The sequence below is a fragment of the Vanacampus margaritifer genome, chromosome 12 (assembly GCF_051991255.1).
Source record: "Vanacampus margaritifer isolate UIUO_Vmar chromosome 12, RoL_Vmar_1.0, whole genome shotgun sequence".
NCBI classification, from domain to species: Eukaryota; Metazoa; Chordata; class Actinopteri; order Syngnathiformes; family Syngnathidae; genus Vanacampus; species Vanacampus margaritifer.
In genome coordinates, this window is record NC_135443.1 from 17766616 (window position 1) to 17791952 (window position 25337).

General features: G+C 41.1%; 2 protein-coding genes and 1 non-coding gene across 5 annotated transcripts in view; 1 reads left to right on the top strand and 2 right to left on the bottom strand.

Moving 5' to 3' along the window:
- Window positions 1-1534: 1534 nt before the first annotated feature.
- Window positions 1535-10223, bottom strand: pprc1 (PPARG related coactivator 1). Its single transcript, XM_077582784.1, has 14 exons — window positions 10061-10223; window positions 8298-8390; window positions 8001-8147; window positions 7732-7809; window positions 5870-7649; window positions 5563-5616; window positions 5098-5158; window positions 4809-4870; window positions 3080-3767; window positions 2801-2998; window positions 2666-2732; window positions 2461-2582; window positions 2059-2210; window positions 1535-1973 (listed from the first exon to the last, which is right to left on the bottom strand). The coding sequence occupies exons 1-14, from the start codon at window positions 10139-10141 to the stop codon at window positions 1873-1875; spliced, it is 3684 nt and encodes a 1227-aa protein (XP_077438910.1). The 5' UTR covers window positions 10142-10223; the 3' UTR covers window positions 1535-1872.
- On the bottom strand, window positions 2282-2419 carry LOC144062016 (small nucleolar RNA SNORA76). The gene has a single exon (XR_013296333.1). It is a non-coding gene; the product is annotated as a small nucleolar RNA SNORA76 (small nucleolar RNA).
- A 1539-nt stretch (window positions 10224-11762) lies between the features above and the next one.
- The window catches only part of ldb1a (LIM domain binding 1a), a 33323-nt gene continuing 19748 nt past the window's right edge, over window positions 11763-25337 (top strand). The window contains exons 1-2 of one of the 3 annotated variants that reach the window (XM_077581707.1): window positions 11763-12059; window positions 14731-14835. In XM_077581707.1, the coding sequence (XP_077437833.1) occupies window positions 14808-14835 (28 nt within the window). In that variant the 5' untranslated portion in view covers window positions 11763-12059; window positions 14731-14807. The remainder of the gene's footprint in view (window positions 12060-14730; window positions 14836-25337) is intronic. The other 2 variants (XM_077581708.1, XM_077581709.1) reach the window with 2 other exon arrangements.

Consider the following 25337-nt stretch of genomic DNA (forward strand, 5'->3'; position numbering starts at 1 on the left):
ATAAAAGATATCATGGCCATTCATGCTCACGTAATCGCTCATCTGCTTGTTTCCAATTAGAAAATCTTGATGCAGAAAATGCTGACTTACCTCTATTTTTACCCCAAAAACTTTGCATGCAAAGCAAAATTTGTTGCCATTTTGAGGGGAATTTGCACACTTTCCCCATTAGTAAGTGTTTGTGTAAAGTGCGTTCCGGAAAGAAAACATCTCTGGTGTTTAAACTTCTAGCCAAGTATACACGCACCTTGTCTTCGACAACTAAAGGGTGTCCCCATCGAGCAGGATGTGTGTTATAAGGATCGTCCGAGTTTCCCCTCCTACAGCAGCAGCAGGACGAACCGGATCCTCTTGAGGAGTGGCTTCATCTTTGCCGTCCTCTTCCTCCGTTAAATGTCCCGGGCTCTCCTCCCCCGGACTGGCTGGGTGCTGTCGCTGCAGCTGCTGGTGGTAGCGGCGACGGCCTCCAGCGTAGTCGTGGCGGCCCGTTTGCAGATTAGGCCTGTCTCACCTCCCACTTCCCCTGCTTCTTTTTCGCCAAAGACCGCGTTTTTGCGTCTTAAAAACCCAGTGAGCTTGGGAATTTGGCCCCATTTGCTCTTTGTCACGGCGCTTTTTTCCTTTTTAACCTTTTGCTGAGCGCCGCTCTAAAACACTTTTTTTCCCGGTGACATAGCGGTCTCGCCATTAACTGTATTGCTATCCCCTCCTGACGGAGTTAGTAAATTGGTACAGCGGCGAAGTGACTGACAAAGTTTAACAAGTGGCACAATAGTATATTAAACTGTTAAGACCTCTGATAGGCCCTCTCTTGGGACACACTCTATTACGACCACAGCGATGCACAGAATCATCTGTGGCCGAAGGTTGGTCATTTCATGCACGATTGACAGAAAAATCAAATTGTCTTTTTATTTTTAGTAATGATTCTGATAGGCCCCTGGGCTGCAGCCCTGGCGAGCTTGTGCATTAAAGCGGCCTTGATGATCAGGATCATTGTCGGGATTCTGCAGTACATGCTCATGAGCTAATCATTTGAATCAGGTGTGCTGGAGTACGGAAAAATTTAAACCATGCAGGATAGGGGTCCCGGAGTTGGTGACCTCTGTTCCAGTATGATTTTAAGAAGGCACCATGGCTGAGGAAAATTAAGCAATCCAAGAGAAGGCATTACAGATGTGTCATTTGCACTCATACATTTGGAGCGAGAAGGAAACATACTATTAGTGTGGTGACGAGTCACATAAAAAAATATTGTATTTAATGTAGAAAATAAGAATCTGAGATGTCTGTGTCATGGTTTAGATGGGGATTGATGACATAATTACGAATCATACAGGAGTAGCTGTCTACTCACGCATGTAAATAGTTTATTCCAAATCTTTTAGAAAGCAGAATTTTAACCCTAATGTTAATGGCATGTAATTGTAGTTAGTGATCCACCTTCAGAAAATAAATACATACCCACTAATCTTAGAGCAGTATAGTGGATGGGAAGTCAAGTTGACATGCTTGAATGACCAAAGAAGACAGGTCAGGTTTCTGTTTTTAATTGATGTTTTCAGTACATTTCAATGTATTAGATCCTCTCCCAACATTTAGAGCTCCAATGTTTTTCTCTTTGAAAGTGATTCTATCCATACACTTCATTTTGTTTTTACAATTTTAAATAAACATTTAAAAATTGTCACAGTCCATTTTTTTTAACATCTTTTACGCATTTAATTATAAATCTTCTCTTCAATAGAAGGTATTAGACTTGCCCAAACAAAATAAATGTAAACAAAAAATAAAAGTAATGCCACAACAAACTGAAAAGACAAGTTTTGCTCTTGAGGTAAGTGTTTGCTGTATCCTGCAGCGGGCCTCCTGTTACCTCTTCAGGCTGCGCTGCGCCTGCATCAGTAAAGTGTCAAAGTCTAGTGTCTTCAGCTTGCCTTTTGCAGATGATGGGTCATGGTCTCTGTTAGAATCTGAAAAGTAAAATGACGATGAAATTCCCTTTTTTTTTTTAAAGGGATGAAAGGGTGAGAGCATTCATCTTGTCTTTCGCACTACCTAGGTCAGCATAGGTGGTTTTGCAGAACTGCCTCCTCCCACCAAAGCATAGATCAAATGGCAGCTCATCAGGTTTACGCAGCTTGCTTCCATTCTCAATGGCAGTGAAAGCATCCTTGGTGTTGTAGTAAGTCACAAACCCGTAGTTGTCCCTGTAATAGATATAAAGCATTAGCATCCATTGACAGACGACTAGTTCACTTCATGATGGTTTGTCATTTGAAGCTGTGACTTGCTCTTAAATGAGCGACCTGTGACGTAAGCCAGGAGGCCCCAGTTATGAACAGGCCTGCTTATGCTTTAGCATTGAATCTTGACCCTTGATGTCACAGAACAGACCAAAAGGGTTCAGTAACAATGCAAGTAAAGCGAGGAAAAAGCAAGACGACAAGGAACACTCACCCATGTTCTCTAAAGTGCAGAGTGCAATCCTCCACCTCGCCAAAGTAGGAAAAACGCTCTCTGAGCTCCCTTTGGGTCATTGTACCTCGAATTCGACCAACGTAAACAACCCGCCTCTCTTCCTGTAAAGTGACAGTTTTAAAAATACGTTTAGTATAATTTCAAGTATGTCACAATACACCAACAGTGTAATTTACAAGCTTACAATGGCTGTGTCTTTGCGAGACTTCACATCTTCAGCAGCATACCCATATGAACTCCGATATGAAGGACTAAAGAAAGACAACCTTTAGCCAAATTCAACCAAGCATGAGAAAAGTTTGCGCTTGCTACAGTGTACCTATAAACAGATGTGTTTGTCCTCCATGGCATTTGTCTTTGGGGGGATTGAGAACGCGATCTAGAGCGACTCCAAGAACCAGAGTGAGAGGAGGAATAGGAGTATTTTCTCCTCCTGGGAGGAGAGCGGGATAAGGAGGATTGTGAAGACGAACGGGATGAAGAGCTGGATCTGCTGCGAGAGAGGCGATGACGAAACCTACAGAGGAAGAGCAGGACGTTCAAATCTAATGACTCATAAGGCAAACTGAATTTAGATATGATGCAACGTGGACCTAACCTTTTCTTGGATGCGAAGCGTGATCTTGACCGAGATCTCGACCGAGATCGAGATGAGTGCGAATCAGACTCTAAGCTGCTGGAGGCAGACGGAGAACGTTGGGATCTTCGTTTTCGTCCCCTCCGCTTGGGGCTGGGACTGCGAGAGGCAGCATGCCAACGATACGACCTCTCAAAAGCCCGCTTCCTAAGAATTTTTTCGGTCGATTGGCTCTCCTGACGTGCTGGAGAAGCTTCCGGAGTCTCCAGAACAGACGATTCCCCAATCCCATCAACACCATTGTTCAAAGCCCGTGGAGTTGGTGAAGATGCTTGCGGGTTAGGATATAACTCGTAGGTGGTCTCCAGAATGCACGGGGCCGTTGTAGTGGTAGTCGCAGGGTGCCTAATGGGTTTAATCGTGATCTGCTGTTTGACAGTGCAGGACTTGCCTGCTTCTCCAGTAGATGAAGCATCTCTGCCGGGGAGGCAGTAGTCGTGATCCATGCACACCACACTGTAAGGCACAGTGGCGGCGGCCGCAGTTGGCTTGGCATGGAATCTAGCTGAGGTCAAAGGGCGGGGTTCTATCCGAATAGCCTTGGTGGGGTTTGCTTTGGACGGCTCTGTGGCCTTGGCCTTTCCCAGCAGGGCAACAGGGGCCAGAGGTTTCCACATCTGGTGTGGAGGAGTGGCTGGAGGAGTTAAAGCTAAAGAATGTAAAGAGTGCACCATTATTACAGAATACAATTAATAATAGTTGGCCAACTGTGATGCAAAGATGTTAATCTGAAGATACAGGAAGCCTAAACTGAATTCTCACTTAAAAGTTCAACTTTTCAGTATGACTGTGTACCTTACAAAACCACATTTCAGCCAGCATCAAAACTAGCTCTGTGTGTTCTTTGACAAACTTTCTCAACAGGAGGACAGTGGTAGAAGGAGAATTTCCAGTAGAAGTTAATAGTGAAAACTGTAAACAGGGTCACAAACTAAAAAAAAAAAAAAACTACCGGTACACCAAAAAGTGTTCAAGTAAAGTTGCCCAGCGTTATAAGGCGATCTGGGCCTTGACTGCCAGTGCACGATAATCTTAAAAGTAGGTTCTTTGTCGCAATGGCTTGATAGACACTTGTTGAGAACTTAAGGACTCTGACGCAGGTAAATATGTGACTGGTGCTTTGCATTTCAGACCATCAGCTTGTGGTTTGCCAATAAGGCGCATTGAGTGAAGACAGACTATTGGGTTAGCTTATTGCGCGAGCCAGCCATAGAATGTTTGGCTACCTTATACAGTAGCCTATTGAGATGAGTTTAATTCATTGGTTGTTGTAATCAGGCATTTTTTTGCAGAGGGTAAATATATGCCTGAGTATTATATGTCTCCAAGTGTTGTTCCTTTCTATTATTTTTTTTATATAATTTCTTGAAGGTTTAGAAAACCATGACGAAAGATGCTGAAGTCAATGATGAAATATATCAGCAATTTTTTATTTTTATTTTTTTATAAATGAAATTAACTATTTGCCAAACAGCTGCTTGTGAAGTGCGTAGAATAATGTTATAGTTGACTGTCAACACACAGCATTTGTATCTCAAGTTTGTGCTCAAGTCAAAGCAAAGAACATCCGAAAACTGACTCGAAAAGCTTGCCAATCGGGGCACCACTGTATTTGGAGGTTGCACTATACACAATTTAGGCTTATGTCATCATTCTGTAAAACACATTTCATTTACTTCATATAAATTACCTGAAGAGCTTGAGAGACCACTGACCCGCTCCACAACAGTTTTCTCACGTGGAAATTCAACACTGAAAAATTAGAAGAAAAGTTGTCAATACTCATCCATTTGCTGAGATGAGAATTGTGGTATGTCCTTAAAAGTTTGGCTGTGAATCACAGTGTTGAAGCCCATTTTAAGTGCATTACTGAGTCTTGACTTTAGCGGTAGGTCTTGGCAAAAACGTGGAGACACGGCAACCACACATTTGACTCCTTCACACCCACAGAGCAGCGTGACGGCTGTAGGGTAACTCACCTGGAGTTTCCTACAGCTGCTGCTCTACCACAGACCTCCGGTACACTTTGTTGCTCTTTAGCTGACGAGAGATAAGGAGAACGGGGGAATGACAGGAGAAATTTATTAGTTGATAGAAATGTCAGTGCAACCGTCACAGCCAAGTAAGGCATTGACAGGCTCAATAACCAATTTACACTATTACATGTACAATGTGGTCCAGTCGCTATGCACCCAATGTGAGGTTGAGCCTTGTACATCCACCGACAAAGACAGCGTGTTGAGAGTTAAATGCATTTGCAGAGTGGGCAGAATTCCACAGCACAAAGAAGCATCGCTGCCCCCACGAAACCCAATGTTAAAAAAAATAAAAGTTTTCAACCTATGAAAATGTGAAGGCCAAAAAATGGGGCATATACAGTAATTCTCTTTATAATATAACGATTGTTTTCTCTATTAAAAATAAATAAATACAAAATTGCTCACCTTGTGTTTCCTCAAACTGCTCCAACAGGCTGGTCAGATCAGCTGCCTCAATACCTACAATACATAAACGGGTGTATGATTAAAATCACAAATTAAAACAACAAACAGAGACACTGGGGAAAAGTTCTAAAAAGTTGGAAACATTGGTGACTAACAAGTCTAAAGCAATTTCTGATACAGGATTCTGACTTTACTGAGTGGAATTTGAGTTGCCACTGTCAATCAGGTGTTTAGATGTGCATGTGCAAAATAACTTAACAAGTATATTACTTATAGTGAGACTTTGGTGTGCAATTGACAAGCTCACCCATCTCAGTGGTGAAGGACTCAATCAACTCCTGTGTGGGGCTCTTTGCCTTTGGAGCTTCTGTTTGTATCGTGACTCGCGCTTTTGGCTGAAGTTTTGATTTAAGACTTGATGGTGTCATGGGATGAAGGGAAGGAGTAGAACAGGATTTGGCATCCGTTGTCAGGGTCTTTGCAGATGTGCTGCGATTGTTTGAAGGAGGAGGAGGAGGAGGAATGCCCTCGGGTACATTCTGGCAAACCGGGGTGTGGGGCCTTGGAACAGAAACGGTAGCAGCAGATCTGCACTGGATTGTCTCAGTAGTGGTTTTGACAAGCTGTGGTGGCCTCTCAGTGACCTCAGCCTTGTCTTCTGATACTTTTGGACATTTTTCAGAGATGTGCATGGTGACAGAAGCTGATGCATCAGCTACATTTGGCTTTGGAGTCAAGACTTCTTTTGACGCTTTTGATCGTGAAGGGATAGAATTAGCAGCCTTGTTGGTTGAGGCGACCATATAGGCAGGCGGCACTAACAGTGCCTCAGGGGTGGGTGGGGCACAGGGTCCCCGGGGTTGCCAGGCGGGTTTGACATCAACCTCCTTTTTTGCAGCCTGGAAGATGGGCCACCGAGGATCCCTGGGGCTGGCTTGAGGCAAGCAGGGGATAGGGGGCAATTCTTTGGGCGGCTCTGGAAGGCTGGGCCACTTGGTGCTGTTGTCACCTTGTTTATCCACCACAACAGGCTTCTTCTCCAGCCGCAGTCGTCGGTACTCAGCCAGACTGAGGGACTTGGGCTTTGACTCTGGAGCTGCAGGAGTCTCAGGTGGGGGTGGCTCATCTACATTCAATGTGATGTTTTTGGCAGCTGCTGGGTTGCTGGAAGACATCGAGGCCGGTTGAGTGGAGAGTCCACCAGGAAGGCCAGCGTTTAACAGTCCTGTAGGCTGTGGTGGCACAAACGTCATAGAAGCTTTCACAGAAGATTCAGGGGTCAAAGTGGTGATTTCCGCTTGTGATTCATTTTGGTGTGGAGTTATTTCCTTAGGGTTTATAGAGGAAGGTACAGGCCCAGCGGGAGTCTCTGGCACTTTGTTTTTCTTCTGCTCCTTGAGTCGCATTTTTTCAGACTTCTGGGGTAATTCCTGTTTTTTATTTCTCATTGCGGAACTCCTGAGGACCCTTCCCTCGACAGGCGGGTGATGTTTCTTGGATTTCTTTTTTCTTTTCCTACGGGAGGGCCTTGTTCCTATGGTGTCTTCTTTCTGTTTGTTTATCTTATTGTCATCTTTCCCATCTAAACATAAGCCTGGAATTCTCACCGGAGCCTGACAGAATGCTCCATCATCATCATCATCATCAACAACAACAACAATATGATCTGAACTGTCAGAAGCTATATCTTCCTCATCTTCTGCCCTTGGCTTATTCTCTGTAGACTTTTCAATTGGCAGAGGAACTGGAAGGTCTTGGACAGCCAGTATGGGCTCTCCATTCTCACCCTGATCCACCACCTCCAGTAAGATTCCTCCAGCAGGCAACATCTGCACGCCCTCATCATCCTCCATGCAAATGTTCATGCAGTAGGGATGCATGTGTTTGACAAAGTCACCCAGACTGACTGAAAGGCCGTCGCCATTCTCCTGTTCAATGGTGACAGAAAACGGAACAGTTGGACCATCCAAGTCTGCCAAAGTGCAGTCAGAAGGTAAACCGGCCCTCAGTGGGCTTAGAGTGAGAGAACCAGCATCCTCTTCCTCCCCGTCACTTGTCTGCAACGCGTCTCTCATCTTGGAGAGGTTCTGTGTACAAACAGGAGCAGGTTAAAATGTAAAAATTGGTATGCAGTAGGAAGATATCCACCGTTTGTGGGTCGAGAGCTACCTTTCCAGTCGATAGTGGTCTTGAACAAAATGAGTCTTTCTCTGGAGTGGACCGGGGCAGACAGAGTAATCTCTTGAGCTACAAAGTGCGGCAAAAAAGTACAAAGAAATTGACATGTTTTTCCCCCTGCAGGTGCAAATTAGACATATCAAGTGTTTGAAGCACTGTGCCATTTAATCTCATTTTGAACAGAGGGCCCAGTGCAGGTTTATAAGGCAGAAACAAGTGGGTGACTTGTTGCAAGTCATGCATGACAGCTGCACACTAACCGCTGAGGGTTCCCTGCCCTGACCCGACAGCAGGTCCGACTCTGGAAGCGTGTCAAACGGGGATAGGTTCTCATCATCCATATTGTCCAGTATGTCCGCCAGAGCGGTTAATAGCGTGGCTTCACTGTCATCATCTAGTCCTTTACTCTAAAAGATAATAAGAGTAAAAATATCGACTTAAGACCAAGAGCACATATAAATAGACATGTAGATGATAAAGTGACAAGTCAAGCGTGTCAAGGTACAACGTTTGAGCATATTAATGTTGTGGAAGGCTGTTTGATCATGTGGACTTGCCTCTAGGGGCGGTGTGTCAAAGATGGAAAGGATGGAGGGGTCCAAGCAGCTTTGCAGAGCCTCAGGAGTTTCTACGGAGCAGAATTCAGCGGCCTAGAAAGACATCAGCAATGACATAAAAAAAGGCACCAAAAAAAAAAAAGACAATGACTGCTGTCCTGTAATATTTTATGAAGTATTTCTTTTGTAAAGTGTTTCAAATTGAGAAAACAGTTAAAAGTCTAACCCTCTCACCGATTTACCCTTATCTGTAAAGCAGAGGTGGGGCAAAGTATTGCCCATGGGAAGTATTCAGCCTGTTGAATACTAATCAGCATTTACATTATCAATGTTATAACTACTTATACATGCCTTCAATGGTTCCTCCAACTGTATTTTTTACTTCATATTCTGAACCTAATTTATAAAATGTGTATAGCTCTAGCTAGCAGAACGGTGGATGACTGGTTAAACATCCCCCTAGCAGTTCTAAAGTTGGGGTTTTTCAATCCCGGCAGCAGCCTAATTTTGTGCAGTTTGCATGTTTTGCACATGGTTGTGTGTGTGTTTTAACTCAACCTTCATCCCACACTGCAGAAAATGTCTCCGGCTGATTTAAGACCTATGTGCCCTTTGATGGGCTGATGACCCTGCCTCTCGACTGAAGTCAAATGGGATTTGCTCCACCACACCCGCAACCCTAATGAGTTTAAGCAATATAGAAAACGATGGGTGGCGGGGAGCAACCAGTTTGTCTGCTTCAAGCGTGTAAATAAATCTGGTTAGGACAAAATAAATATATTGTTCTGTAACTCATTATGAAAGACTTTCCACACATTTATTCATTAATACTTTTGTTCACATTTAAATTAACTTTATGGACACCCATGGACATAAGTCTGCATGGAGTCGTCCACGTGTTTGCGTTGACACATGCGCTATCACTACTCCGACATGTTTGATCCTTTACACTCTCCGTCCGTATGAAGGAAGTCGCGTGCCCTCGTGTACAACACACCCTTATTGATATTTTGGGCTGGTGAGATATGTTATTGTGCTAAAGTGGAATAATTACGGTAAAGGTGCGACGTGTACAACGACCACCACGTCGCTGAAATGATGACACTACTGTAGAGACCTGGCACGAAGCCGAATAATCCACCACCATTCAACTCAAAACCAACCTCCGAACCGTATATCAAAACGGTTCTACGCTTAACTGCTTTTATAAAAGGGAATCGCAAAGCTAGCAAGCTACCTAATTCGCTAGCACGTTGTCGTGCTGTCAACACGTGTGAATGAATCAACAGTAGAGGCAACCATATAATACTTATTTGAATTAAAAACATAAGAACACAACGTAAATACAAGGCAGGTCTGTAAACTATAACAGAGTACGACTGTCACGTATACTGTTTGGCCAATTAAATATTTTTTAAAGGTTTAAAGCTGCAGTAGAACCGGCTTGCTAACAGCTAATCAACGTGACGCTCAAACGACGTTATCCACATTACATATTGTCATTAATATACAGATAAAGCATTCGACATATATATATATATATATATAAATATACATATATAATAGTAAACAATTTTAAAAAAAAAAGAAGAAAAAAAAGAAGTGGATTAAAAAAACCGCTGTGATGAGGTCTGGGTAACATCCACGTGTCACTTCGGGATGCATAGTGTTCAACTTGTGCGCTGCAGCGTGCACGAATAAAGCCCAACATTCATAACAATTATATAACTGCAAAACAGTTAAAACGCATGCCATGTTCTTACCATGCCGAGTGTATCCAAAGGGAAAAAATCCATATTGCAAGCCGTTAAAATCTCCTCACCAGAGCCCCACCGCACCGCCATCTTGCAAGTTTACTCCCTTTACTAGCACATGAACGTGGGGAGTGCTTTGACCAATGAAAAGCCTCCAATTGAGCTGGTAGCAGACGCATGCTCAGACGTTCCCGGCAAAATGACGCAAACGGACACTGGGAACAAGGGGTCAAAGGTAAAATAGTCACGTTTTGTAGTTCTTTTCCCCCGCCCGAAGTTCTATTCACAGAGTGGAGAAATTTGTTTTGGTCAGAAATGTTTCTGTTATCTGTCATGTCTTTTCTTTTCATATTGGTGTAGTTAAAGTATATATATTGCCGTTATTGTCATAGTACGTCGTTTCTCGCAGATGTACAGTTAAAAAAAAAAAAAAAAATTAAAAACAAAACAGTGGCTCGCAACATGACATTTTATCTTAAACATATAAGCCCGTTTACCTAAAAAAATATGAAATATCTATTTCATAATACAGTATACAGTTTTTTATTCATGAAACGAACGTATATCTTTTTAAATCTTGAAAATGCACTCTTTTTACACTACAAAATTTCGTGCAATATCTGAACGCTTGTTTGAAGCCTTTTGATTATTTATTGTGAGATTAGCAATGACGAAAGATCAAAGGGACACAGACACATTTCAAATGAAAGATAAAAGAAAAGACTTTAAAGTTTGAACGTCAGAGAGTCAGTGGGGCTTGGATGTGAGTTGTAGCCGATTGATTCTCTTGATTGAATGCACATGCTGTTACCGCTCATGGTTAAACAAAAAAAAACGACTGATTAATCTTTAATTGAATTCTCAAAATATATGCCTTTTTATGTCGAAAATTTACGACTTCTTATGTAAAAAATGTTTGCTTCTAAAAAACACATGCCATTTGATATCCAAAATAGAACACGCCCCCAGAGCACATTAATAGTCTATCAATCTATGGTTAGGTTTCGAAAATAGGATTTGCAAAGTAAGTTTTCAAGCCAGGTTTCAAAATAGGGTTCTAAACAAGGTTTGGGTTTAAAGTTGCTTTCTTTATTCCTTTTGTCATTCGTGACTCCTTTACTCCTACCTCTACTTGCTTCATCAAGTACATTTAAAAAAAAGTGTATAACTGGTACCTACTTTGGCCTACCCACAGCCTCTATATGTTGGATCCTTTTGAAGTATGTTAACCTGGATTTTTTTTTGTAAACCTTACTATTTATATACATTAAAGTTTGCAATGTAAATTAAAATGTAAATTTAAAAAAAATCCATGTATATATATGTGTGTGTGTGTGTGATTTCCAGTAATTTCCCATTTAACTTGTTGAGAAGTTATATGGTTAAATCTCTGCTGAAGCTCAGAGCTGCTCATTTATTGATTTGGTGATTTCACAAGTTGTCTTTCTGCTCTTGTTTTATGTTCCCTTTGAGTGAGCAAATTAACTTGTGCATCCTGTTTTCCCACTCTCTCCTCTTGTGTGCAACAAGTCCGACCAGTCTGCTACTCATTGCATGTCGTCTTAATTTATTTAGTCCTTCCAGAAGCTGCGAGATCCACATTTAAGTGATCACAGCACTCTGCCACTAACTACTACCTAACTCTGCTCTGCCGTTGCCATGGATACCCCCCCCCCCCATCTAGTGGGCATGGAAGGATGGGGCTGTAGCAGAGAGAGGAGATGTGGCGGCTCTGCGTCATAGCAGTGCAGCGGAGAGAAGGTCTCCCCCCTCCTCTTTGCCTCATCTCCTCCACCTCCTCCTTCCTTCCCTCCTTCCTTCTCATCATCCAATTTGCTTGATTCGCCCCCCTCCAATTGTGTCCTACATCAGCATCTGCTCATCATCACACTTTCCTCCTCCGCCGTCTCGCTCTCTCTTTCTTTGCCTGCTGGCTCAGCTCGGCTTCCGCTGTGTTGGCTGACCCGGGCGGACTTTTACTGGCAAGCGTGGGCGAAAGAAAAGAAAGGTAAGCAGTGAGATGGAGTGCAGTGATGAAGGAGAGTGGCGCAGATAAGCAGTGATTGCGTGAATGACGGCGTCAGGAGCCTTTGAAACATTCACTTAGGATTTGAGGGGGAACCAGCCGTGTGAGCGTGTGCTGCTGTCACAACATAAGAGGCATGTGTTCAAGCAGATGTGTCCCTAGTAGACCAGGCAAGGTGCTAAGGGAACTTTTTCGTTCTAAGAGCAGTGCTTGTTGTTGACATGTCGACACGGTGCGGGCATCTGTATGTGTAAGAGGGAGGAGAGAGAGAGCACGCCTGATAGTCACAGCAGCTTTAATTGCTCCTGGAAGCCATTTTTTGAATCACATTCACACAATGTTCCTCTCGCCGTCTGCCTTTGTTTGATCTCAACCTTCAAACTACATGCATAAAAAAACACAACATGTGGCAGGCAGGTAGTGTTTGTGACAGGAAGAAAGGGCCCTCGGGGATGTTCATTGTGTCTGGGTCCCGGGAACATTGTCTGACATGCTGTATGACATTTAACTGTGATGCGGCTGCCTGTTCACTGATGTGTAGCCAATCTGCCTGTCAGCTCCGGTTCTCGGGCTGACTCATATTTGCTCTTTGTTGCTGTGCAGCCCGCTGTGAGTGACAGACGTCGGCGATGTGAGCTTTTGTCAAACCCACACGATGGGGTCTTCAGTAGCGGTGGGAGATCCATATGTGCAGACTTTTTTGTCTGACAGCCAAGTTGTCAGATGTTATATCACAGCAGAGACAGTCAGCAGTCAAGATCAACCCTGACGGGATCAAGCGCACAAGTGCAAGACTCGCTTGTGTGCCGTTCTGTGATGATTTGTGCATGACAATGCATGGTCATAAACAACCACAACATTACCTACTGGGAATCCTCTAGTTGTTTTGTGAACAAGAAAGAAGAAAGAAAAGACAATATCAATTGAATACAAGTCCTGAATTTAAAAACAGGGGCCCCTTGTTTGCAGTGTTAATCGACAAATGGAACCCTGGTTAACATGGAATTAGAAAAATACTTACTACTTTGTACCTTTTTTTGTTAGTAGAAACGCATCACTAGCATGGAGAGCCGAGTTTTATCAGGTAGTGTAAAAGGGGTATTCATGGGTTTTTCCTGGCCTTGTTCACCATCCCACCAGTATTCCTTTTGTAGATTTGTGTAATCCTGGAAACAAACAACGACAAATGCATTAGTAATAAAAATACAGGATTTTTGCTTGGAAAGTGACAGAAGAGATGTGAGATGTAAAAGGAACTGAACTGCCATAAGGTTAACCAACGAGAGAGTAAAAGATTATAGCATGTCAAGGGGACTTCATGTTGGCGAGCGGGTGCACATTAACATGTGCACGCTCTTCCCGCCTTCCGGGGGCCTCGGGTGTCTCTGCTCTGCTCTCCAGGTGGGCTTTGCATTTTTAATTGATACTGTCTATGGTGATTAACACACGTCTTCTCTTTGCAGCCGAAGGTAGCAATGAGAGAGGAAGAAAAAGGGCTGAGATGGAAATCAGTCATACATGAGGCAGGGGTGCATGTGTTTGTTTGGCAATAATGACCTTCTGCCTCTGGGTTCCTGCTGAGAATGTTTATCTCCTGCAGCAGCGCGGCAAAAATAAACAATGCATCAATGTCTTACATACACACTCACACTTTCTTTTCGGCTAATTGCTTCTCTCCCTTTCTTCTTTAACCAACCTGTTAGGTTGGTTTCTCAGGAACAGCAATAATGTTCCCGGGTCAATTTGACCCAGGCTATATTTAAGTCTTATTATTAACAACTTTCATAGCAAATATTTCAAATGAACCATTATTAACAAGTTTAATTATGAAATACTATTTGTAGTTCTTTAACTTTGAAATGGGTCAGTTTGACCCGGGCAATGTTCAATGTTCCAGCAGCGCCCTGATAGTGAATTATAGCTGTTAATAATGTATAACACTGTTAGATATTATTAACATAGCTCATGAATCGTTTTCAATGCAAATATGTCAAAATGAAGCTTTTTAACTGTCTGTTGATAAAAAATTCAGACATTTAACATTTAATTGAAAATATTTAAAAGTGAGCCATTTTAATTGAGAAGTTTCATAGCAAAAAAACAATTAGTAGTTTTTCAATGTTAAAATGGGTCAATATGATCCAGGCTATGTATAATGTTCCAAAAGCATTAACGATACATATTTAACATTTTCTGCAGATGAGACATTTCAGAGCAAAAAAAAAGGGTAAATTTGGACCAAAGTCTGTCAGTTTGACCCGGTATTGTTCCCAAAGCGTCAAGTTTTCATCGCAAAACATTTTTTTATTGTCTCTTGGTGCCAAGTTTGATAGCGAAAAGCTAACATTTATTCTTTAACTTAAGAGTGGGTCATTTTGACCCACAACATAACATGAGGGTTAACCTGTACATACAAACTGAGTTCCATTCGGTGTTCCGTACTCCTGTCTGCTGTGCAATCAAGTCTCTCTGTTTCATTTCCCCTCCCACTTGTGTTGCAACATGCCTGTTAATGATGCAGCCACTGCCAACTTCCTGCCTCTGACAGAGAGCGAGTGAGCGAGCGGTGGCCCTGCTTCGGAATCGTACCACTCCCTATTCTTATCTCTCCACCCGCCCTCTCACTCTGTCTGCCTGTGTTGTTTTTCCTCAGAAGCGTAGCCCATGCGAGCAGCGTGAGGGCCGAGTGCTGCCGTTTCCTTCAAAGCGGAGCCCCCAACATGTGAGAAGATGTCTGTTGGAGGTTGCGCTTGTCCCGGTGAGTGCCTCGTCCCCTTGCTTTGCTGCACGTTGCTGTCACGTACATAACTTATGTAAAAAAAAAAAAGATTAAAAAAAAGAGCAAAATGGGGTGGACGGGTGGGTGCAAAGTGGTAAAGTTGTGACCTAAAGCAAGGGTTACAGCAGGGGTCACCAACATGGAGTACCAGGTAGCCCCCAAGGCCCTGTTTTAAAAATAGCCCACCAGTGATGCATCATTGTGATTTCGTTGGAATTTTGCAGGAGTGATCATTTAAAAATGTTAACACATGCAGAGTTAATCGAAATAAAGTGATGCATATTTTTCTTACATGTCACAATTTCTAAAACAGTATCTTTTTTTTCTGGACTAAAAAAAAAGGTGACAAAAACGGATTGCTTTTTACATTAAGTAGCACCCAATAAATAACATATTATATTTCATATACACATAATATTTCTCAAAAGGTTGGTGAGCCTCCATTGGATTCACATCAACACAACTTAAGGTTTTGCCTCACAGTGATACACAATAAGTTTACTTCACTTTTCTGCTGCAAGTCTGCAAAAAAAAAGGGAAATGGATGCTGCTTTTCTTGCTCTCACTGCACTCCCCAATTATTTCAGTTTTTGTTCTGTTTTGTTGCTCGGGTTTCAATAAGTTTGCTTATTGGCTGACAAATTCCATCATCACTTAAGGCGGGGTTTCTCAAAGCGTGCTCCGCGGGCCAGTTGTGGGCCCACGAACTGTCATTTCCAACTGCTGGGTCGGGACTCAAAAGTGGGTCGCGGACCCATTTTGGGTCACATGTCCGTCCAGTTAAGTTACTCTAGTCTTCAGACTAGACTCATTGGCTCTTTAGGTGTGAATAGTTGTTTGTCAATATGTTATCTATGATTTGCTGTTGACCAGTCCAGGCTGTGCCCTACTTCTTGCCTGAAGGTAGCTGGGGTGGGTTTCAGAACACCAATGACCCTAATGAAGATAAGCAGTATAGACCATGAATTAATGGGAAAAAAAATAGTAACCGAATAAGGCTGCATAAAAAAAGTTGCACGCTTGAGAGCGCATCGGCATAGTTACTTTGCATGTTCCTGTTGTTTCCCTGTATGATGTTTTTTATGCTTTGATTATGGAAAGGTTTCAAATGTTAAATGCAACCAACTGCACATGTTGCTTTTTTGTATTGCCTTTTTTTGGCTCCAGGTTTTGCCATGTGTTTTCTCTCGTAATTTGTCAGGTTTTTGCTACCTGCTCTCCAATGAGAAGCAAAATAATTGAAAAAGAGGGACAACCATTTCCTTTTTAAGCTACGATTTATTTGCCCTCTGTTATCAGATATAACATTTGAGAGGTCATTTTGTTTTAGGTCTTGTCTATTTCCCGGCCCTTTCTTGTAGTCCCACCCCCTGCTGTTGACAGACTTCACTGTAGGGCAGAAACATTTAATGACATCCACGTGTGTGCGAAGGGTGCACGGGGAGGATTTGCAGTATTGCAGTGAATGTTGTGAAGCAAATATTAGCAAAGGAGGGAGGACGTGCGCATGGAGGACGTGAGCACGGAGTACGTGCACTCGAGCACCCATCACGGAGGAGCATGAGCCTGCTGAGGCACGTTAAGGCTGGTGGATACCTAAAAAAAAAAAAAAAAAAAAGCCACAGAGCAGCATGACTATGTATGTATGTATGCAATAAATCATCTTATCTTGTTTACATTCTTGTATTATGAAGAATAGGTGGAGGATAACCCTTTTAGTGTACAGTGTTCCGATGTCACTGTTGTCAGCAACATTTGTGAGACCTAAACAGTAAATCTCAGCTCAGCGAGCATCAGGTTTTTTTCATGGGATTTTTGTGACACCTATTTCAAAATAAGGAGTAGTCTCAAGGAGAGGTGTTAAGAGAGGAAGTGTGCAAACAAAGCGAACACGAGTAAGATACACCCACCCTAAGTTAGTGGACTTGACTTAACTTCTTTTTACACTTGTGTGAAAATTAATTACTGTATGTTTCAAACTGTGAAACGTGAGGTCATAAGATGTTTTACACCTCAAAACCTAGATTAGAAATGTGCTTGCTCGTGGATAGCCAAATTTACTATTCAATAAAAACAAAAAGTATATTAGTGCCGCCCTGAAAAAGAAAAACAAGAAAAAAAACCACAGGTAAATAAACGCCATAATGTTACAAATACAAAATTGATTGAAAAAATTTTGTAAAAAAAAAAAGAAACAAAAATCCATCCAAACAGTTTTTTTTTAGATACATTTCAATTTAATCATCAAGTGCAGATTTAAGGGGAAAAAAGTTTTGAATCAGAAAATCATGTCTGATTTACGTAAACCGAATCGAATCCTTACATTTTAAAATGTACCCTCCAAGAATTCAAATCGTCCCTCTTGTGGCTTACAATAATATTAAATGTACTTTTTAGGAATACAGTCTCTGCCTCGTTACTGATGAATACATAGGCCTACTATGCTGCAATATTTTGGTACAAAGAAATAAAAAGTTTGAGAACCACTGATCCAGAGTATTTTACTTAACAATTTTGACAAATGCCCATGTTTGGGAAAAGCTGTTCGGACGTATTAATATTAGTTAAGTGATTTTTTTTTCACCATTAAGTTTCGTGTGCTTGTGTGTTATTTCACACACTTGTGGAAAAACAAGCGGTTCTTCTTTATTCGTATATCACTTTCTCTCTCTGTGGTTATCTGTTTTGTTCTTGGCTCTTTGCACAGTAATATTAGTCATTAAAGATGGCTGCACCGAGCACGTAACCACACTAATACGAGTCTTAATATGATGGCACACATCTGCCTGCTTGAAGTGCATTGGCGACCTTCTATTGTTGCTGTGACTTTGCCTTTTTTTAAGGCTTTGTTCTCTGCGCCCTAACGCAGTGGAGCCAATCACATCCTTTGTACTGACTAAATGGTAAAAATAGATTGCATGTATGCCCCCCTCCACACACACACACACACACACACAAACACACACACCAAACACACCCACTCCGGCACACTCTCCCCTTGGCTCATCACTCTCACCCCCCTCCCTTCCATTCCTCTCACTCTTTGCCCTTGTTTCACTCCCCCCTGCACTAACATCGCTGTTACCTCATGCAGAAAGTCACATGGCCCCTGACTGGAGAAAAGTGACTTCGAGCAGAGCCGAGATGGCAGCCTTTTATTTATTTATTTTTTTGGGATTACACAACAACGCTGGCTTAAAGCGTCTTTCTTTATGCCTCTTCTCTCCACTCCTTACTGTAAACGAGATCAAAATGGCCGTGTGTGCGGAGGCAGGGAGGGAGGAGGAATGTGTGGGAGATGCTGGGGAGTCTGACATAGGGAAAGGAGGGGTTTTGCAGAGTGTAGATGGGCTACTGTGATGTCAACATCTGCTGCAGGCCCCTCAGCATGGCAGCGCAAAGCTGGCATGTGCCACCTAAGCAGGGAGGAGGATGAAATGAAATGAAGATTTTTATATATTTTTTTTAAATCAGAGCACATCTTCAATCCCCGTCTTTAACACTTAAGGGCAGATTGAACGACTTTGTAAATACAAATCATCATACTTTTATGATAAGACTTAATAAATGTCTATTTGCTGACATGCAGAGATAGAATCTGAATAATGCGCACAGCGGGCGTGATGGAGAGAATGCAAATCAAGGTAAATGCTGGCAGATGGGAGCCGTTAAAGGAATTATACACCATAAAACAGGATTTACAAAGTACTATTTTACCAGCGGAGCCGTGCGGTCTTGAAAATATCAACAGCAATGTTGATTCATTGCTTTTGAATTAGCAACCAACACTGTAGGCTTACAGAATTTGTACTTGAGGTGTGACATTGACATCTTTTTTTCTTTACACGTCGCCCCTATAAATCAGTTGTGCTAATATTCCTGTCAAATTTAGTACGGTGCCATAGGTGTTTCATTATTCAGTGGAACAGCTCCAGCATTAGTCTTTAAATAACTAGATGTACTGCTCCCATCTGTCTCTGCTAGCTAAGCAGCAGTGAAGTATGTCTACACACCACACACAGTGTTGCAGTGAGATCAGGGAAAACACCTTTTCTGCCCCCAACACACATCACTCCATTTGTACTGATTAACCCTTGTGGTAAAAAAACAGTGGTTTTTAACCTTGTTGGACGTATTGAACCCCACCAGTTTCTTATGCACATTCACAGAACCCCCAAAACAAAAGCAAAACAGTACTAATTTTTTTTTTTTAAAGGCTTCTCAAACTGTTTTTAGGCCAACGGACCCCGATTGGGGAGAATTTGTCCAAGAACCAAAACATAATTATATACACCTCCTTAATGCCATGCCCCCCCCCCCCCCCAGAACGTTTTAACCGAAATAATAATTACATGTATATTGGAAAGAAATGGCACCAAACTCAAATGGATTGAAGTCAGTACTATCTAGCCATCGTTGCTAAGATGACGTGCACTGTCTCTACTAACAACTACGGATGTAACGTCCACGGCAATATTGTGATATCGCGATATTAAAACTGCCACAATATCGTCGTCGTCATGTCGCGATATTAAAAGCAGTACATATGTTGAAAATGCCAAGTTGATTTCCATTCATGCAGTTCTAGCACCCTCTGGTGGTTAGTTTTTTTTAGTGCAGTTTAATTTTCATACGGCATGATTTGGCCTTTCTATGTTTAAAATACACACTAATTGTCAGATGTAGGGGAATGTAATATGCTTGTGAATCTAGTCAATATGTGGAGGCACTCAATGTGTGCATGCATTTGCAAGTAAGTGCCTCAATATTAAGTGGTGTTAGCGATTGTATGTTATGTGCATTGCTGTTATGTACAAAAGCACAATATTGTTTTTTTTCTTTGTATGAGCTCTTTCTTTTTTTTTACAATATCGTGATCTTTTTTAATATCGCCATCCTCCCCACAATATCGTGATAATTATAGCATCGTGAGGTTCACATCGTGATAATATCGTATCACGATGTTTGGATGTCGTTAGATCCCTACTAACAACGTGGCTGTGAAGAGAGACCAGCTAGTTGCTAGTGTTGCCATCTTACTCACTTTGACTAGGAACTTTTCCAACTGCTCTAGCTACTTTTTTGCCACTCACCACAACCATTATGTAAGTAAGTGTCAAGCGAGTGTCTTTCCACGATGGAAAGGAACCTTGTGCGAATATATATAGTAGAAAAAAAGTGTTTAAAATGCACATCGATTCAAATGTGTTTCTAAAAATAGCTATTAATATTATTATTTCTTCTTCTTATTATTATTCTTCATTATTATTATTATCATTGCTGCTGGTTTTTGTTAAAGTTTGCGTCTATTAGTGCATATAACTTGTGTCTATTAGTGTATATAGTGAATTCTAACTAATTCTATGCCTGTAAAATGATATTCATAATAATTTGATCAGGTTTGAAAAATTTCTTCCTTAATTATGGAAGTAAATTTGTGCCATCAAGTGTGAATTTGAATTTCTACCACAATTTTTTTTTCAGCATTGAAATGACTAAAGGTGATTTTTTTCAGCATAGAAAAAATGTAAAAAATAAAAAATAAAAAAACATTTCAAAATGTTCAAGTGTAAAAAAAAAAGTCAATTATTTTTTTAAATCAGTGTAAAAAAAAAATCCAGTTGCAAAAAATAAAATAAACAGCAACAAATTTAGAAGCAACATCCAGGTAACTCCAAGGAAAAGCGGAATCAAACTCAATGAGACAGATTAGCTTCCATACTTTATGAGCAAGGATGATACATACAGTGTGTGCAGAGTCTCCAGCAGAGGACAGTGTAGCTCCTTCTTTCTCGAGCTTCCACAGCACTTGGCAATCATTGCATTCAAAAAACACCAAATATTAATGTTGCCAGAACAGCTTTCCCACACATTCTCCTTCCTCTTGCATTAGTTATAATGTATTCCATCACCAGCTTTGTAAATGTTAATAAGGCTACGGCTTATAAAGAGTGGCAATAGTATGTTAAATAAAATAAAAAACTGAAAGGGAAATCTTGTAGAAGCTTGTTTACAATAATCTGAAATAATGGGTTCTAGAAAAGTAGGTGGGCTGTTTAGTCTATTCAAACAAAACAACTCAAACTCTCACAATATACTTTTTAATTTTAATTTTTATTTTTTTACAGTTTACAGTATAATACACACTGTTAAATTATTTCATTATACAATATTTTTTCATTAAATCTAGTATGGCACTTGAAAAACATTCTAAAGACGTGACCCTGTCTGGGGCGTTTCTAGCCCATTTTTGGGGCTGCTGAAGCACTCCTAAATTGAGTCCCAGTCCCCCTTAAATTTAAGAGACTATTTTGTTAATGTTTTTATGTGTCCTTTTTAAACAAGCTACAGATGTGTATTGCCATACAGTACTTTGTTGAAACAAAACATTACCAACAAAATTACAGCAACACTGCCACAACCTCAAAAATGGATCGTTACACACCATATCCCTCCCACCATGCCCGACCGATTTGTACAGATAAATATGATGCTTTTCAATTATACTGACAGTACACTCGTGGTGTAAGTAGTTAATACCTGGCTTACGTGGAACATTTTTTACCTTCTACCACTCAGTACCTTACCAAAACACTATTGTCATTACTTGTTCTGACTGAGTACATTTACCATGCTATCAATAAACCTTTTTAAATTTTTGAAAGGCCATGTAAACACGCACAAAAAAACAAATATGCTAAGGCCCCTTTTGTAACAGGAATTCAGAATGTCTCGATTGAGCGGGACATTAGTTTTGCCTTCTGCGCCTGCTCTCTTCTTCTTTTTCTTCTTCACTGATCTAAATATATGACTGGATAGCCGATAGCTCATACACGCCCGTGCAAGCTGTTGAAGTCACAGGGCGGCCATCTTGCTCATCCCATCTCGCGAGCAGAGTACTGTATAAACTCTACGGTATACATACAGATCAGACATATACTGTACATGTCGTAGGCAGTTAGTGTAGGGCCGGGGGCAGGGGTGGGTGGCTTGTGGCAGTTTGGTCACTATTTTTTAACAAGTAAAAATAAAAAACAAAAAAAATTAACAAGTTGACAGTATGTGCTGTTTTGAAGACCCCCTTTTTCTTTTATTGCTCAGTTCCTTTGACCCAGAGGCATCATTTGCTGAATTACAGTTATAATTCTTTAGTTTAAAAAAATACAAGTTTCCTCCTGTAAACATCATTAATCATATAATTTATACATGTATTTCAGGCAAGTTGTAAAATGTCTGAAGTCCTCTTGTTTATGTTTAACACATTTAAAACATCATAAATCATGCTGTTTCTACTAAGTACTGACTCAAATGTTCTCCGATTTCGATACTGTAAATGTATAGTATCGTATGCCGAGAAACGTTTCTTGGGAGGAGCAATATGGCAGCCTCGCAACTTCAAAAGTCTTAATAATAATAATAATGCATGGGATTTATACAGCGCTTTTCTAGACACTCAAAGACACTTTACAATGGAATGGATACATTATTCATGCACTCACGCATTCACACTGCGGTGGCGCTAAGCTACTTAAGTAGCCACAGCTGCCATGGGGCAGGCTGAAGGAAGCGTGGCTGCCAGTGTGCGCCTACGGCCCCTCCGACCACCACCAAACATTCGGACCTTCCATACACCAGTGTGAATAGCATTGGAGGCAGTGTGTGTGAAGTGCCTTGCCCAAGGACGCAACAACACATGACTTGGGGAGAGCGGGGATCGAACAGCCGAACTTCTGGTTACTGAACGACCGTAACTGTCTGCTCATTCGGGTTATGCCAAATGTTTCAGAAACCAGAATTTTGACCTTTAAGGGATAGTTGACTCATTGAGCCATTTTCAGCAGTAAGAAGTTAATATTTTGTCCGGAATGAATTTGATAACGTCATTATTTTTCATGTACAATTAATACCTTTAAAAACTTAAATTTCCCCTTGCTGTCGACTGAAGATGACATCACCTGTGCTGAGGAAATAGATAACCAATCATGGCTCAGTTTGCTGACCAAACCCAGAAAACAGGTGAGCCGTGATTGGTCGTTACCTGAGCTCTGAGCACCTTTTATGTCGTTTTCAGTCGACAACAAGTGGAAAATTTAGTTTTTAAAGGTATTAATTGTAACGAGAAAAATAATGAAGTTATCAAATTCATTCTGGACAAAATATTAACTTCTTCTTATTAACTGCTGAAAATGGCTCAATGAGTCGAGTATCCCTTTAATCTGAATGTTGATTACATGTAAACGTAGTGACTGTTGCTGAATTTAATTTCAGCTCGCTGTTTATGTTGTTAGGTAGGAGTAAACTGACATTTTTGTTTTTCTAGCTAGGAAAGGATTCAGGTGGTCAGAGGCAGCCTCACTGTCCTCCGTTTGAATTGGAATGGGAGGAGCTAGCTGTTATGTCATGTTAAATATTAAGGCCAAGGTGCTACTGAAAAAGTGTCATGTTGTTCTTTCATAAACGTGGGAATAAAATTGTGTTCAAATGTAGGTTAAATTGATCTTCACCCCAAAACCTCTGACCCTAGAATAAGTCCCTTGCTGTCCCTGGTGGGAAACACTGCCCCCTACCCACTCACATGTAGAATGAACATTCTCAAAAAGTTCCGAGTAGCTGTGATCTGATGTGGGGATTTACCAGTAAGAGTCCCTGGTGGCTGGCTTCTGATGTATTTACTCGCAGCCTTTCAATAAAACCCGCTTCACGTTCCTCATCTGCTCTCCTGCTTTATATAATTACACAAACTGACTAAGCGAAAGCCTCGACCAATTGAGCTTTAAACGCACTTAGAGACCACAAAGGCTTTTCTGCTCCTTCATATCTATTATTGCTTGTAAACATCAGAGTGGTTATTGATTAAAAGTGAGGCTGCAGATTAGATCCTTACATAAGATGAGGCGAGGAAAGGATCAGGCCTGTGGTCTGAAAAGGATTTGAGCCATCAGCAGAGTCAATCGCTTCCCAAAAGCCTTTACAAAGACGCCTTGAATTAACTAGCCTGATTAACACTCATCACCGCTGCAGACTTACCGCGCCGTGCAAGCCAGAGCGCTTGATCATACTCCAGACGCTATGGAGATGAAAGCAAACGCTGTTCTAAGACGGACAAGGTCAGGACAGTACAAATTAATTTCATCATCATCATTTCATTACGCTGGGATGATGATTAAGACTGAGGAAATGGATTCCATTGCCTGATTCATCCAACAGAACAAATGAAAGATAAGGCTCCATAAATCATGTGCGCATTTTCTTCATCAAACATCAAGTTACAATGGTTTTGTTTTGATCAAACTATGTATTTGCACACACACAAAAATGACCATAACAGTTCAAAACTAATCTTTGAATTCACATGGTTGCATGTGTTAAAGTGTAAAATAATACAAAAGTGCTCTTCCGTGTCCCAAGGGGGGATAAAATACATTTTACACCACTATTCACAAGAAAACCGAAGACAGCGCCGACAAATTGTGTGCGTTTTGTGGCCTGTGCAGCAACAGAGTAACACAAAATCATTTACTGTGTGCTTGATGTCGAGTCTCTGCTGGACTGTAACAACTTTAGGGTTGGGGTGATATAGTGAAATTGTAAAATAGTGTGTGTGTGTGTGTGTTTTGAATCATACAGTAGCCGTCTGCTCTAAAATATAATGAAAATAAATGACTGTATTCCTTGTTACAAACAGCTTCCACAAAGCTACTGTATGTAAAGTTATTTACCCTGGCTTGTACAGCTCCCGTCAGGCTACCGCACTGATTTTGTCTGCCTCATAGTTCTGAGGTTTGTGATTCAAATCAAATTTTTATCTAGGTACTCTAGTATCCTCCCACATTCCAAACTTTTTGGGGCGGTGCACACAGTTACTCCATTCGTTGTTCCCTTTCCCAGGACCTGTGATTACGGCGGTGCTGCCAACAATGACAAGCAACACATGTGCAACTATTAATTTACAAGTAGTAATAACAGTAAGGGGTCACAGTTAGTGCTGTCACTATCAAATATTTTTTAGAATCGATTAATCTATCGATTTTTAATCAATTAATCATTTTAATTTTGCATTAAAGTGTTAAACTGATTACTGTTTATTAACCAGTGACTAGTGGGCATTTTGTACTTTGCATTTGTATAGTGATTAAAATGTAGTATTTTACCAGTTTGGTCATTATTTTCCAAAGTAAAAACTGATTTTTGCAAATGTCTTATTTGGATTAAAGACAGAAGATAATCGGTCTTCTTTCATGAAGGACTACAGAAATCAGTGAACAATTACTGTTGATATGCTGAAATTAGACGATTTGGACAATTTTAAATAAAGAATGGCTCAAAAGATTACTCGATTATTAAAATAGTTGTTTAATTTGATGATCGATTACTTATTGATTAATCGATTAATTTTGACAGCTCTAGACACAGTAATAGATGCCCGTAATGCCACCGATAATGCTAATCACCATCAACAGAATTATCGCAAATACAATTTG